At 46.1% G+C, this 14,449-nt stretch overlaps 1 protein-coding gene across 2 annotated transcripts in view; it reads right to left on the minus strand.

The window, feature by feature from the left end:
• Positions 1-231: 231 nt before the first annotated feature.
• Positions 232-14,449, minus strand: part of ALK (ALK receptor tyrosine kinase) — a 305,662-nt gene continuing 291,444 nt past the window's right edge. For both annotated transcript variants that reach the window (XM_030268872.4, XM_030268873.4), the window contains 7 exons: positions 11,276-11,373; positions 10,096-10,188; positions 8,351-8,452; positions 7,059-7,193; positions 6,408-6,498; positions 3,056-5,106; positions 232-1,098 (listed from right to left, as the gene is read on the minus strand). In XM_030268872.4, the coding sequence (XP_030124732.4) occupies positions 4,402-5,106; positions 6,408-6,498; positions 7,059-7,193; positions 8,351-8,452; positions 10,096-10,188; positions 11,276-11,373 (1,224 nt within the window). In that variant the 3' untranslated portion in view covers positions 232-1,098; positions 3,056-4,401. The remainder of the gene's footprint in view (positions 1,099-3,055; positions 5,107-6,407; positions 6,499-7,058; positions 7,194-8,350; positions 8,453-10,095; positions 10,189-11,275; positions 11,374-14,449) is intronic.

The following is a 14,449-nucleotide window of genomic DNA, read 5'->3' on the forward strand; positions in this document are numbered from 1 at the left end:
AAAGCCAGACTTCCTTGTGACAGAGGGAAGGGCACCTTCCCCTGTAAGAAACTTGGTGTGTAACACTGGCAGTGCAAAGAAATCTGGAACAGCTGCTGTGAGCCCAAAACATGGCTCACCATACCACGGCTGTTCATCACCTTAACACTTCTGCAACTTTGCCAAGTAAAAATGGATGTCCAGAGACATCTGGACATTGATCCAATCATTGCACAGCCCAACACGGAGAAATCCAGCCACTGTCACTTTATTTGTCTTCATGCCTTGTGGTTCACTACACTTGTTTACAATACAAATACACTATTCAATACAAAATACTCAATGACCATATATTAGGATTTTTCTTCATAGTATCCCTGAAGTGCACAGGCCCTTCCTTTATAAACAATGTTGCATAAACGGCTGTACATGAGACAGACACTCCTATAATGAAGCTCGGTACTAAAAGAAGCCAGGAGCGGACGCTTGGGATGTTTCCCCGTGATGGGTTTAACTCTGGGACAGACAAACAGCGATGGCTTTGCTGCTGTGGAAGGCTGTTCTATGCTATTCCCACGTCAAGGTTCCCATCCCGCAGAAGCCGGGCGCAGTACCAGGAGCAGACATGCAGAGTGGCACCTGCCACTGCCTGTGCCAGCCCTTGTGTGCCGTGCTGCGGCCGCTCCCTGTGCAGGGAAGCCGGAGCAGCCGCGTCCAACGCCGCTGTCCAAGACCGACCGGGCCAAAGGAACAGCCCTGGGGCTGCCCACCGCTGGTCCCTGCACCTCCTGTCACCTGCCCCTCTCCCATCCCGCTCCCCCGCTGCGCCTCGGGGAGCAGAACCACCCTCACTCCTGCCCTGCTTCATTCCCAGGCACGTGGTGGAGAAACAAAATTCAGCGGCACAAAGGGAAGATGATGGCACAACTGGAAAGGTAGAGAGACAGGCATCCCAACCTAATTTACCTCCAGCAGCTCACGGAACCAGAAACCTTCTTATCTTCTATAGGAAACCAGGTAACATCCACATGGAAATAAGCCATTTTCAGAGCATAAGCACAGGGTTTTTCCCCAGTCGTGCTTTACATCCAGTAGATCATACTGCTTCCTGATTTTCCACTGCAGAATGAGGAAGACACAAATCAGAACATCATTATTACCAACACAAAAGGTTAACGGTCTTAAAACAAGTTCCTTAAAAACATACAGTGTGTCAATAAACTATAATTTTAAAAAAAGTCATCAACAAAAAGGGTAAGTGGGTTAAAAATCATTTGAATTTGTTTTTCTCCTAGCATGGAGGGGTTTGATTGAGGAATTTGGGATTTACAGAATGCTTTGGTCTGGTGAGCCCATGGTGACTTAAATCCCTTCTGGTCCCTGCAGCTCTGAGTACTGAACAGGTGAATCAACCTAGACACAGAAATTAAAATTTCTGGTTCATTCTCATGGCAACTGCAGCCTGGATACAAATAACAGAGCACCCTTTGGTCCAAGCAATTAATGGTAGTATTTTTTTTTTTTTTTAAGAAAGAGGACAGGCAAATGCTCCAGCTCTTGTTTCTAAGTGAGAAGATTTGATTAGCACCAATATTTACAGAACAGTTTTTGAAGTACTGAGCTTGGACAGCACACTGGGATACTAAACTAAATGCTTGCTGTAGAAGAGCTCAGAAATTGTTGGTTTTAACATTAAAAGTAAGCCCAGAGTGGATTTCTGAATTCCAGGAGTTAAGAGAGAGGGATTAAAAAACCCACAAACAACAGTAATACAAACAAACCCCCAAACTCCAACCAACCAAGAAAATCCAGACCATTAAAGAACCCATGACAAAGAATTTTGCACTGGACACACTAGAGGGAAGCTCACTTAAAAGCAGCTGCCAGTCCTGAACAATATTTGTCTCAATGCACTGAACTCAGCAGAGTGGAGAATTTCATTAGTAATTCACCATTTCTCCTGATCAGAATTATCTCTTGACATATCCCATAGATAAGAAGAGGGATCATGTTTAGCTCCTTCATTTTCCTACAACTCCCATTCTGTAAGAAATTCTATGATAAAATAACTGCACAGCACAAGCTCAGAGCATCTCACCATGGCTGGGAGAGACTGCCTTTCACACCTACAGACTTAAAATCATCTCTTGCTGCTTGTGCTTTTGTAGTTTCTTTAGAAATTCCACCTTTAACATCATAACCTGGCAGCTTATCTGCATTTGTGCAGCATTGAAGCTGCTGCCCCAGATCCAAGAATTAGTAATTTCAGCTAGTCAAAGATCATTAACTTAGCAACTTTTTGTTCTTGTGCATTCTTTTGGAAACGCTCATCAGTAAACAGGTCAGCTTCTGCCCCCAGTAACTTTGTAAGGCAGCAAAAACTCAGAGTGTGCTCCTTTGCAAAGAAAGGATAAAGAAAACAATGAGGAGCTTCAGGTCTTTTGAAAATGAGAAAGCTGGAATACTTAAATGAAAATTGCTATTATATGTGAATAATGTACAGTGTAATAAATTGTTCAGATAGTGCTTGCCTCCAGAATTAATCAGCTTTCCTGAGACTCAAGAAACTACCCCACTGAGTTCACTGAGCTAGAGAGAGAGAGACTGGTGTGACACTAACACAATCCTAAGCTAGACAGAATCCCTCCCTAGTGGCTATTTCACAGCAAGAGCTGTGAGCCTAATAACCTTGGAGATGACAAATACCCTCTTAGCTCAGCCTAAAGTACCCTGTAAGCGTAACCCTTGTTATCCCCCCTAACCCATGCAGCAGCAGTGGGATGGATCTCTAGCAGATGAACATGAAATTCAGAGCAGCCCCTGACCCAACACACGAGCACAGCCTGTTAACCAGTCAGCACATCTGCTTTTGGCTTTGGTATAAAAAAAGGAGTTAATTCTGTGTATCAGAGGCATCAGAAAGGCAGATTAGGAGAGCACACTAATGCTCCTCCTGCAATGTGTTTTGTACAAGGGGGGTGGCCCAAGCCAAGTCCTCCAATTTCAATCTGCCCATCCCAAAGTTTAGGATGTATAGGGATTCTGGTTTGTTCTCTTATGAAGACAGGAAGCTTACCTCAGTGCTTGGATCCAGGCCAGATTCAGGGTGACTTCACTGAAATGAAGAGTCTCAGACTGAAGAACACCTTCCCACTCCTTTGCTGATGCTCCAGTACTCCCATTTCTATGGAAATAAGCACCCCTTTTTTGGATAGCAATCATGCTAAAACAGCTCCTCCCAACCCTAAGCTGAAGTTACTAAAGCATATCTTTACACATGAATTATTTCCTACATCTATGTTTTGACAATACACTTAACTGGAATATTTTTCATGCACGGGGTGTACAAAGTGAGTCAATGGAGTGTTTGTCCTTAAACCACTATCATACACGTATTTTGTCGAAGGAAAAAGGGTTCTAAACCCTTCAGTACAGACAATATCTGGCTTCCAGACAGTGGCACGATGTAGTCTTCTGCCTTTATGGTGTTGTTCATACAGGGTATGTCAAAGGCTATTTCAAACCTTTGAGGTATGCAGGGCATGGTGAAAGTCTGTCTCATGACCAAGGTTCTCTAAAGCTTCACCTTGATTCCACTTGATACTTCCACATTCCTGATGAAGGGCATCCCTACTTTTGTAGCACAGAATGAAGTTGAAAGGGCTTTACTTGGTTCTGGTGCTTAAGCATAGGTAAACAAAAACAAACCAAAGAAAACCCCATCCAAACAATGCCCACCCCCTGAATGCCTCCTAGCATCTACACCCACCCTCTCCTCTCCCCTCTGAGTGATGCAGCGTGACCAGGGTTTTTCCATTGCCCTGCCAGCACCCCCACAACACTGTGCATTCAAGGACTTTCGAAGACTGAATTGCAGCTGGAACAAGACTTGAGAACGCGCCATCGTGTCACCATTCAGCACTGTCGTATTTTTGTTTTTTGGTTTGGATAGAGGACGCTCTTCCCAAACCCACTAGAAGCTCTGCCAGCAGCAGGAGACCTCCAGGTCTTCCACAGCAACGACAAGTTTGGCACGGAAAAGCCCAGACATGGAACACTCATGGCAGTGAGCCGCGGCTTGACACGGAAGCAGAGGACGCACAACTGGGAAAAGCTCACAGGAAGGGCATGACGACAACCATGCGGATGAGTTGATGCAACAGCAGCTGGGCCTTGCAGTTAGCAACAGCTCCCTGCATCCTCCCTCCCCCTCGTTCCTTTGACTCTACTGGGGCTCCGGTGGGTTGAAGCCTCTCGGGTTAATAGAAATTACAGCGTCAAGGGTGGCACTTTTGGAGCAAGTTTGCACAAAATAGGAGTTGATGCTGTCCGATGCCTTGCTCGTGGTGTGTTGGGTGACAGGACATCTCTTCAAGGCTCAGGGGCCATGGGGAGGAAAAGTCAAGAGAGGGTCGAGGGCTCTCAGGGCCCCTGCTGGGTTATGTGGCTCTTGTTTCTAAGGACAGGGTCCTCGTAACTGCTAGCGCAAGGTGGAGTGGAGTTTTCCAAGGGTAAGCCCTGCTGCTGGTATCCGTAGTTGACATTCCCACAGGGGAAGTGGCGGAGCCTAAAGAGAGGCACTTCTTTAACGCTTGCAGTTAGGGAAGATGGCTCTAAGAGCAGGGAGGAGCCTGGCAGCCTGCCAGTCACAATGTTGGGCCCCACAGTACAGTTTCCTTCCTGCCCCAAATTCTCCCTCTCAGACCTCTCCTTCTCCAGCAGAGAACTGTTTTTGCTGGCCTGCTTCTCCGCAAACCAGGAGCCGTAGGTTGGATTCCAGAGGTTGGTGGGCTTGTTTCTGGAGCCCCGGCTTTTGTGAAGCTCGGAAGGGGGGTTGGACTGGGCATAGGCCATGTTGATGTGTCCCCCCGCTGTGGCTGACTGCACCTTCCCCGGCGCTGGCTGTTCCAAGGCTCCCACTTTCCCCAGAGATTTTCCAGCAGTGACGGCTGACGGCAGGGGTGGTGGAGATGGCAGGGTTTGCTTCTCATCCTTTCTGTCTTGGTGTGTTGAGACCAAAAGAGGAGGAATTCCTTCTGGATCATCGGGGCGCATCGCCACCTTCTCCTCCTCCTCAGCTGATGGGCCGTATTCTACCGGCAAGGCCGTGTTGATGACATCGGGATCCTGCCGAAGGGAACAACAGGAATTTCCCAAAGTCTGCAGCCATCTCACATCTAGCAGCTGTCATGCTATGATCTCGACACATCCCACCACCCAGAGGCCCCATTCCATGAGGAGGGGACGTAGACAAAGTGCAGTTAGGTGTGAGATGCAACAGGATTTCTTTAAAATCCAACTCTTTTAAAGAAAGTAACCCTTAAACTCACCATAGAACAGCAGAGGCACAAAACCAATGAAAAGCATTTTTTATATCCAGCAAAATTTCCTGTGGGAATGTTTTTTGGAATCTCTATCATCTCAGAGTTTGTAACACATAATATTGAGCAAGTTGGAACCATGTAAGTATTGCCTCCACACAACAAGGGAGAAATGGGAACTCAGAGTGAAGACAATACTGGCAGAACCCTTGAAGCCAAATCCACAGGGACTGTGGTTCTGAGCTATTTAAGCAGTTTTGAAAATTAAACTGAGAGAAAATGCAGTGATCCTGGCAACCTTTACTTATTGCTATATGCCATGGCAAGCTACAGATAGCAGAAAAATATGCCTTCCAATCCCAGGATCCAAACACAGATAAAAACCAGACCAAGCTTCCAAAATAGCAAGGGAAAGCAAACTGACTGAAGTGAACAACAGTGAGATCATGCAAGGAGCCTGCGCTGATGCAGGCAGGAGAACATTTTCCAAACTGCTCTATTCCTCACAAGCTAAACTGGTGGTAAAAAATAAGTAAATTAGATTTTGGCCTGGAAAGCCAGGCACATATTTTCCCTGTTGCCTAGCCTAAGAATCCCCACTCTTTTAGCCTGCCTATCTCTCCACCTGCCTTCTCCAGTGCTGTCAGATTCAAAAAAAAATTGCCAACAGCTGCTGAAACCACCTGCAAAGGGTGCTCTGAGCTGGGACAATTTCTGTTCAGTGCTGACTATGCCTTAAGGGTAAACACTGGGATGGAGAGGCTGGGATGAGGCATGTGAAAGCAGTGCAGGTGCTGCTCTGTCTTTGCTCTTTTGCTTGTTGGAATCTGTGCCTCTATAAGCAGAAGCAGAACTACAGGTGTGCTCTTTGTAAAGCTGTGTAAGCCTGTGTCAGCCTGTGCCTTTCAGCAGCAAAAGACAAGAAGGATCAAGCCCCTGATGAGGTGAATATACCAGCCAGGGCTCCCAGGCTGACATCAGTCTCTCTGGACTTCTGACTGCAGTAGTGCAGTGCTGCCTCCTCATCTTGTGCCCTGGTTTGTCTAGACAGCTCCTCAAGAAGAACCCTCTCCACGCCTCTCATCCGAGGCAAACAAACACTGATACCTGAGTGCAGTACTCAATCCTCTCCAGGATTATGGCAAAGTTTGGCCGGTCTTCAGGCTGGTGCTGCCAACACTGGGTCATAATGCGGTAGCTGGAAGGGCAGAACAGGAGAAATTCATGAACGGCAGATCCCATGGGATGTGACAACGAATCACAGATATTCATTACTATTCTTGCTTCTAACAGGCAAGAGTTCTCTGTCTGCCCTGGAGTCAGAAAACTGATGCACTGGTGACCACTGGAATGTGACCACCAGTGGGGTGAAATCCACAGTCTTTCAGAGAAATTACTCATCCACCTGAAATCCCTTGGACAACACACTAAAGATAGGCAGGGCTACAGATAAAAGAGCCCAGATTTCCCTGCCAGTGAACAGTCTGATGTATCGAAGGTTTACAGCTAACCTAAGATAGAGATATACTGTGTCATCTTTAACCAAACAAGCAGTGGCCAGGACTTCTCCAATGGGCCCTGAATTATTCTCCAAAACACAGAAAAATTAAATATTAGAGAAATCATTGGCACTGAAGTTTAATAAGGCAGATTAGCCATGATTAGGTCAATCTTAAAAGTCTTTAACTTTTGAGTAGAGAAAAAGCATTTGAAACAGAAACTTAGTTGCATGAATATATCAAAGTTATAGTCTCATACACAGGGCCAGGGCAGTTTTTAGGTGGATCCATCCTTCCTCCATTGGTGACAAACTCCAGAACCTCCTGGTTGCTTTTGCTGGGGTAGGGCATGTATCCCAAAGAGAATATCTCCCACAGCAATACGCCAAAGGACCTGAGTACAGAAACAAAGGAAAACAAAGTGAGGGATACCGTAATGACCATCACCAGTGGGCAATGCTCTTAGGTTCAGTACCATCAGCACTGCCCTTTGCAACCTTTGATCAAGCAGCTGGTGGAAATCCTGCTGCAGGATTCAGACATAAATAAGCTGCACAATTGTAACAGTGAACTTTAAAACTTTTAACAAATACCAGTAGTTGACTGCTAGGTGAGTGAAGCCTGTGATGTAGGTAGGTAAATATGGTTGCTTTGCCCTTGTACTCAGCACTGCTCAGCTGGAGGTAATAAAAGTAAAAGTCAGGTCATCCTGCTGGAGAGAGAACTTTTGGCAAACTTTTCCTCTGGAATAGCTACCCTGCATGAAATATCCTGCTAGTGAGTCCCCAGTGATGCTCTGAGGCCCACAGGTCCCACCTGTCACTAAGAGGACAATGAAAACTCTTGCTAGCAAGCACAGCCCTGGCCTGGGTGCACTGGCTTGCAAAGCCCTGGGGACAGTGGCTGGGGCAGGACCCCCTCCAAAGCATTTACCTGGTCAATGGCTTGGAAACCACAACCCCATTGGTTAAAACTGTAGAGAGATGTGCAGCAATGGGAAACTCCTCTGCTTGATGCTGAGACAGACAGAGCTCAGCTATACCAGAGTGTGGACCTCACCCCTCTGCTGGGGCTTGCTCAGAAGCTGTGTCCTGGCCACCAGCCCCTTCCCTCTCCACACACTCCCTGAGCTCTTGCCTCCTGCTCTCCCGATTTTCCTCCTCACCTCTGGCCACTCAGGAGCTCCAAGTGCTGCTGTAGGCCAGGAGAAAGGTAAAATCCACAATGTAGGACACCCTTCTCCCTGACTGGCAGGATGGATCGTGCCTGCAGCCTCCCATGTTGCTTTCCTCAGTGTGGGACTAATGGAGCAGCACCTGCAACTGCTTTGACCTCCCTTCCCTGCCCGCTCACCTGCCCTGCAGCACCCACCTCTGCACAGGTCTGACCTTTCTGCTCTTTTGTCTCCTCAAACACTGCTGGCTCTGAAAGACCTAGCCTGTCCTTTTAGTGAGAAGTGAACAAGAATGTGTGTTTTTTTACAAAACATTCATGGTTTACAAAAGGGGTTCCAACACAGACAGACAGGATAGTGGAGGAAAGGAAGCGCACCATGTGTCGGTTTTTGATGTAAATATCCCTTCCATGAAAGCCTCAGGAGGCATCCATTTGACAGGCAACATTGCACACCCACCCTTACGATAGTAGCTGGCTCTGCAAAGAACAAATAGAACAAAAGAGTCAGTCAAGAATTCAGAAAATGCCATCAATACGGGATTTTTGTAATTGCACATATTAAAATTATGAGCCAGAGGAGAGACTAATTTAGGTGGAACAATCTAAGTTCTGGAATGACCTGTTTCTTCTCATAAAATAAGTGGAAAAGAGCAAATCATGGAAGTGCTGTTTAATCTACATCACTTCAGGCCTGATCTGGTAAAGCATCCTCGTAGGGAATTACTAACACAGTAACTACTCCTGGCAGAGCTTCCTTCTGCCCTTTTCAACCACAGCAAAATCTCCTCACCTCATCTCACACATGGTCATCTTGGGCATACTCAGAAAGAATAAACCAAACCTATCCCATATATACCCAATCTAAAGCACTGTGAGTAAAATCCAAACCCTTTTGTAGGAACAAGGAGCTTTTTGAGGAGGACGCCAGGTCATTAGAGCTGGGACAGTAACACAAAAATGTTCCTGAGACAGGAGTTACAACAGCCCTTTGGAGTCACTGTCATTTAAAATAAAGCCTGCAAGCCCCAAATCTCGTGCTGGCATTTGCAGGAGGCTGCTCATGCAAGCTGGCACCACTGATCACAACAGCACAGCCTGAGCAGCCAAAGGGTATTCCTGGACAAACAAACACATGCAGGCTTCAAAAGCACCTTTGAAAGCTCAGCACCAAAGTGCTCATCTTGGCAGTGGGTTCTGCTGATTGTGTGAGGGTGACAGATGCTGCTTTGTCCCAGCAGAGCCCCATCTGACAGTGGGGCTGTGTGGGAGCTCTTTGTGGAGGGAAAAAAAACCCCAAGAAGCTCTGATACACTTGGGTTTCTGAAGGTAGCACTCTGTTTGTAGCACCTCAGGCTGTGATACTGCCAGAGCTCAAGCTAAGCAGAGCCAAACCTGGCTTTGTAATTGCACAGGAGAATCCCCAAGCAGGAAAAAAAAAGAAGGGAAGGCACTGGAATAAACTGTGCAGATGACTGAGCACGAGGCATTCCTTCTTCTGAGTCAGGGCAAATCAATTCCTCAGCACAGCAGGATATGGAGCTGCACTTCTAGAGGTACTCTATGGAAGATGAGACATCAAACTGCAGCCCTGACTGCTTATGGTCATTAAAGATTTTTCTGGCACTTCTTGCAAGAGCAAAAGTAGTTAACCTGTGTCCTGGCTGAATTCCAGTTTGGGTGATTACATTTTCCTGACCTTCTTCTACACCTTCCTCCTTTAGCTGCAGTAAATTGAGGAAATTTACTGATGACACCAAACCAAAGGTGCAGGGGTAGCATCAAGGAGAGAGATTAAATTCAGAATGATTTGGAATCACAAAACAAAAAGGCACATCAATGCCATTCAGCGTGGAGAACGTAAAGAAAGGAAACTGAGGACAGTCTAAGAGGGAGGAAAACCATCCTCCATGACCATTAGACTTCATTGCCCAGGAGAAAACTGTCCAGGACAGTTTAAGACAAACACCAGGAAGGCATCAGCTGGGATTCACCAGGCTGGGATCTCTCCACTCTTGCCTCACCAGGGTTACACAGAGCAGCACAAGAGGCTGCACAATCACTGCTCCTCCCTCATTTCAGTGACCTCCCACTTGCAGGTACCCTGGGCTTGGCTCTGCTACCTGTATATATCCCGGGCCATTCCAAAGTCTCCAATCTTAGCCACTCTCCCAGGACCTCGACAGGTAAGGAGGCAGTTCCTGGCAGCAATATCCCTAAAAGGAAAGGGAAGAAAAGAAACAGAAAGAGAAGAGCCACTTAATTATTTGACAGTTTTGCGAGTCAAAAAGGAAACAAAATATAGAACCTACTTCCCTGAGCTGCAGAGAACCTAAACAGCCAGAAAAGTCAGTGTTTATGGATAACTGCAATGTCCCCAGTTCCAATCTATCCCCAGAGCAGGAACAGTTTTGTTTTTTAATATTTTATCTTTAAACTTCATATAACATCTTTCAGTTGAAAGAGTGGGCTTTCTGTGTGCTTCCCTTCACCTTGGGAGTTATTTTTATGTCTCTAAGGAGTGCAAGAGGAGGAGCTGATTTCAGAATTCACTAGTTCCAACATCAAGCTGCCTGGGGAATGATCCACTGATCTGTTCCTACTGTGCTTGTTCAAGTGTTGTCAAAAGGCTGTTGTGCTGCCAGAGACAGGTGTCAAAACACGGCCAGAACAGTGTGCAGGTGTTGCTCTGAATACTGAAGCTGTGGGCCTGAATCTGTGTATGCAGGTAAAGCTCCAAGCTCCAATTCTGCTGGGCTGGAGTAAACCTTGAGGTCTGAATAACACAATGGCACTGCTTGTGGGTGATTCTCAGAGCTGCAAACTGCCACCTCTCTACTCATCTCTACTCAACAGGCAGATTTTAGATGCTTGCCAAACCCCCTGTTTTGCAGGAGCAATGGTCACCTGATGTTGCCCTTCTGGCTGTGCTTGTACAGGTGCTCTTCAAGAGGGAGAAGAAAAGGCTTCCAAAATGAGCAGACAGGCACTAAATAAAATTCCTGACAGAGAGAGAGCTTTAAAGACTTCTGTAACAAGATTGTGTCTATTTGCAGAGTAGCCAAATAGGCTGCACAAGTGCAGGCCCTGAGACAGGGCTCAGGATCCTTGGCAAAACTACAGACCCTTGCCAGCCTGATTTATAGCAGCTGCTCTCTTTATTGCTTCTATGATTCTGATTTTGTCTACCTTGTTTAGAGGTATCCAGCCACTAGAGTGCAGCAGGACACAAACATATGGAGCAGGGCATTCTGAGCCCGTGCTGGCCTGTCTGCAGGTCCTGCCCAGGCTGGGCTCACCTACCTGTGAATGAAGTGGTTCTCCTCCAGGTACTGACACCCACAGGCAATGTCACGGGCCACATGCAGCAAGTCCAGCATGGAAAGGGAGGAGGGCTGATTCTGCCAAAAGACAAGGAACACATGGGTTAAAAGCAGAAATACAGCGTGATTTGTCGCTGCTATAGCGCTGGGAGCTCTCCAGCAAGTGACAAAGGGATTAGGAAAATGCACAAGAGAGTTCATATCCATGAACTATGAAAGGATGTGCAGACACAGTGTTATACAGATCCCAGAGACACAATCAGCACAGACAGAATCAGCTGGATCTGACTTTCCAGTTCCATTGTGGTGCCCCTGAAAGAATTTCCCCCAGTTCTCATGGCAGATTCTTCTGAATTTTCAGCTTGATTTTTGAGATCTGTAGCATGAACTGTTCTTCACTGAGTTTCTTTGTATTATTGCCAGCTCCTCTCTAAAGTCACCTTGAACCATGGGAATGACATTTTGTATAATGGCATGAGTCACATTTGCTCTTTCCCTCCTCCACATCTGTGTAGGTTTTATCTTGCCCCTTAGAGCACTGACACAGTTTTGTGTAGCCAATGGCTACATAAGACTAAGGCTGCCAACTCCTTGTTCCTGCCCCTCTGACGAAGTCCACAGCCCCTGCCAGGAGGAGCCAGATGCTTTAGTGGAAAGGGCAGGATTCACACTCAGTCCCTGAAGCCAAACCACAGCTGCTGCCCTGAGGTGTGAATCAGTGATTCCTGTGGTGACATTCAGTGATCCCTGTGGCCAGTCCTGTGGGGGAAGGGGAAAGTGCTGCTGCCAGGGGAGTGATGAGAAACAACTGGGTGGCAGTGACCGCTTATGGCACAACAGCCATTTTACAGCTAAGTGTTTATCAGCCTCAGATATTGGACCAAACCAGCTTATCACACTCCTTGGCTCTCTCTTAGGACACCAACCAGTCAGCCTAGTCCCAAAAGGCACACCTGCCCCTGGGGCTCTCACACCAGTGCACAAATCAGCACAGCTTCTCCAGTGACAGGGACTGCTGGCTCTCCAACCCATCTGTTGTCATGAAATGTGTCTCCAGATGCATGCCATGCTGTGCTGGCCATTCACCTGATCTAAACCACTGCAAACTGGGACTGGAAATAAGTCCAGGCTCTACAGCAGCCAGTAGTTAAACAGTGGTCGTTGGCTGGTAAAACTAACAAACAAAATCAACCAAAGAAAAAACCACAGCTAAAACCAAACAACAAAAACAAAACCCCAAACAAACAAACAAACAAAAAACACACAGAAAAAAACCTACCAAAAACCCAAACCAAAACACAACAAAAAACCCCAACTTAATGTCCTCTGAAGATATTGGAAAAAAAAAAACTTGGCCTCAATAATTGACTAATTAAATAATCGTAAAATGGTGCATCTCTGTGTGAACAAAGCCTGTTTTGTTCAATGCAGGGCCATAAACCAAAATGTGATCTTGTTCCACCTGCCTATATCTTATTATTTACACAGTATAGTTCATTGCATATATATACTTCACTGATTTTTTGCAATACTGGCTTGCATCTCCCCTTAAACTTTCCTCTTTACAGGGTAACTATTTTCTGCAAACATAAAGCAGTTCTTTCCCTGCCATTTTGTAGGGAAGGGGGAATAATCTCTTTTACCTCTGTGAGTTAAAGTGACTCACCAGCTACACAAGATGGCATAAGAATAAGAAAGAATGCACATCTTCTTTTTCCCTTGCAGGGCATAACCAAGGGGAAATTAATATCTCAGTCTACCCATTCCCTGCTCTTTCGAGCAAGGGTCAGAAACCTGAAGTGAAAACTGAGTAAAAAGCCCGATTCTTTACTCTACAATTGATTTCAGACTCAGGCTATACTGCAAAGCAGTCCATTCAGCAGGGCTGAATTTCTCTCTCTCTTTTTCCCTTTTTGTTTTTTTTTTTTTTTTTTTTTTGCTTTTCTTCCCTTCCTTGGAGGAATTCCTTCCTTCCACCTTTTATTTGGCTAAATACAGTCCTAAAACAGATGTGACTGCCCAGCCAAGGACAATTTAGCCATGTAATTTGTTTGAAAAATGGAGGTTTGGGATTCATTTTGCAAGGGGGCAGCCTTGAGACACACCAAAGGATTTGCTGTACAGCTTTGGCTCCCCAGATAAATGGATGATGCCAGCTGCAATGCTCCACTGCTCAGGGCAGTGGGCATGCTGGAACCACTGGTGTGATACCTCCCAGGTGAGGCTGAATCTTGCTAAAGGTGAATGAAATTCTGTGTACTGTTCAGTGTAATCACTGCTCTGTGCAACAGGCTGCACAGCACAAAGGAGGGGAATCATTTATCCATATAAATGGATATATATTTCTCTCCCAGAGCTGGGCTTTGATTGCTGTGCTGTGTGTCAGAAAGATCAGCACTGAAGCTCCCAGAAAGGACAATTCTGCAATGCTCACACTGAGCTAAGGCTCCGATTCCAGGAGTCTCTGAATCTACCAGATTGCCTCTCTGCAGATGAGGGGGAAGAGGTAATCCTGTAATAGCTGTGAAACTTAGAAATGGAACAGAGAAAGCCTCCAGGGCTGTCAGCTATGGACTCATGGGGAATTATGTATCTGAACCTTATGGAGTGCACCTAGCTGGCATAAATCAATATATTCCATGAGAATCACTGGTCTGGTATCTGTGGTGTTGGATGGAGATATGATCATTCGTGCTTAGAGTCCAGAAAAATTGTTACACATTGGCTGACCTGAAACTTGATTTTTTTACATGAAGAACACAGAAGAACAACATGCAACAGCCCTGTCAGCATCTCCATCTCTCATTAAATTTGATCTTGTTCTGATACCTCCTGCAGTTGCTTTAGCTTTCCATTTCATGTTCCTTGCAATGTCTCCTTCACCATTCCCTCTGCTCCCTTTCCTGCTTTTCAGTGTGGAAGTGCATGGCAGCATGCTGCAGGTGTCTTGTTCCGAGCCACACAGGTTGTAGCTGGCCAGTAACTGGTGGTCTCTCCAGCATGGTGCTTTCGTTTTCCATAAACCTTGGAATTAGTGCCAAATTAATGTCTTTAACACCTCTATTAAATCTATCCAAAACTGGAAAATTAATTTGATGTTACTGGCAAGGAAGTGGAAAGAGCAACTGGGGGGTGAAGATAGAGACTGAACATG

Source organism: Taeniopygia guttata, chromosome 3 (genome assembly GCF_048771995.1).
Source record: "Taeniopygia guttata chromosome 3, bTaeGut7.mat, whole genome shotgun sequence".
NCBI lineage: Eukaryota > Metazoa > Chordata > Aves > Passeriformes > Estrildidae > Taeniopygia > Taeniopygia guttata.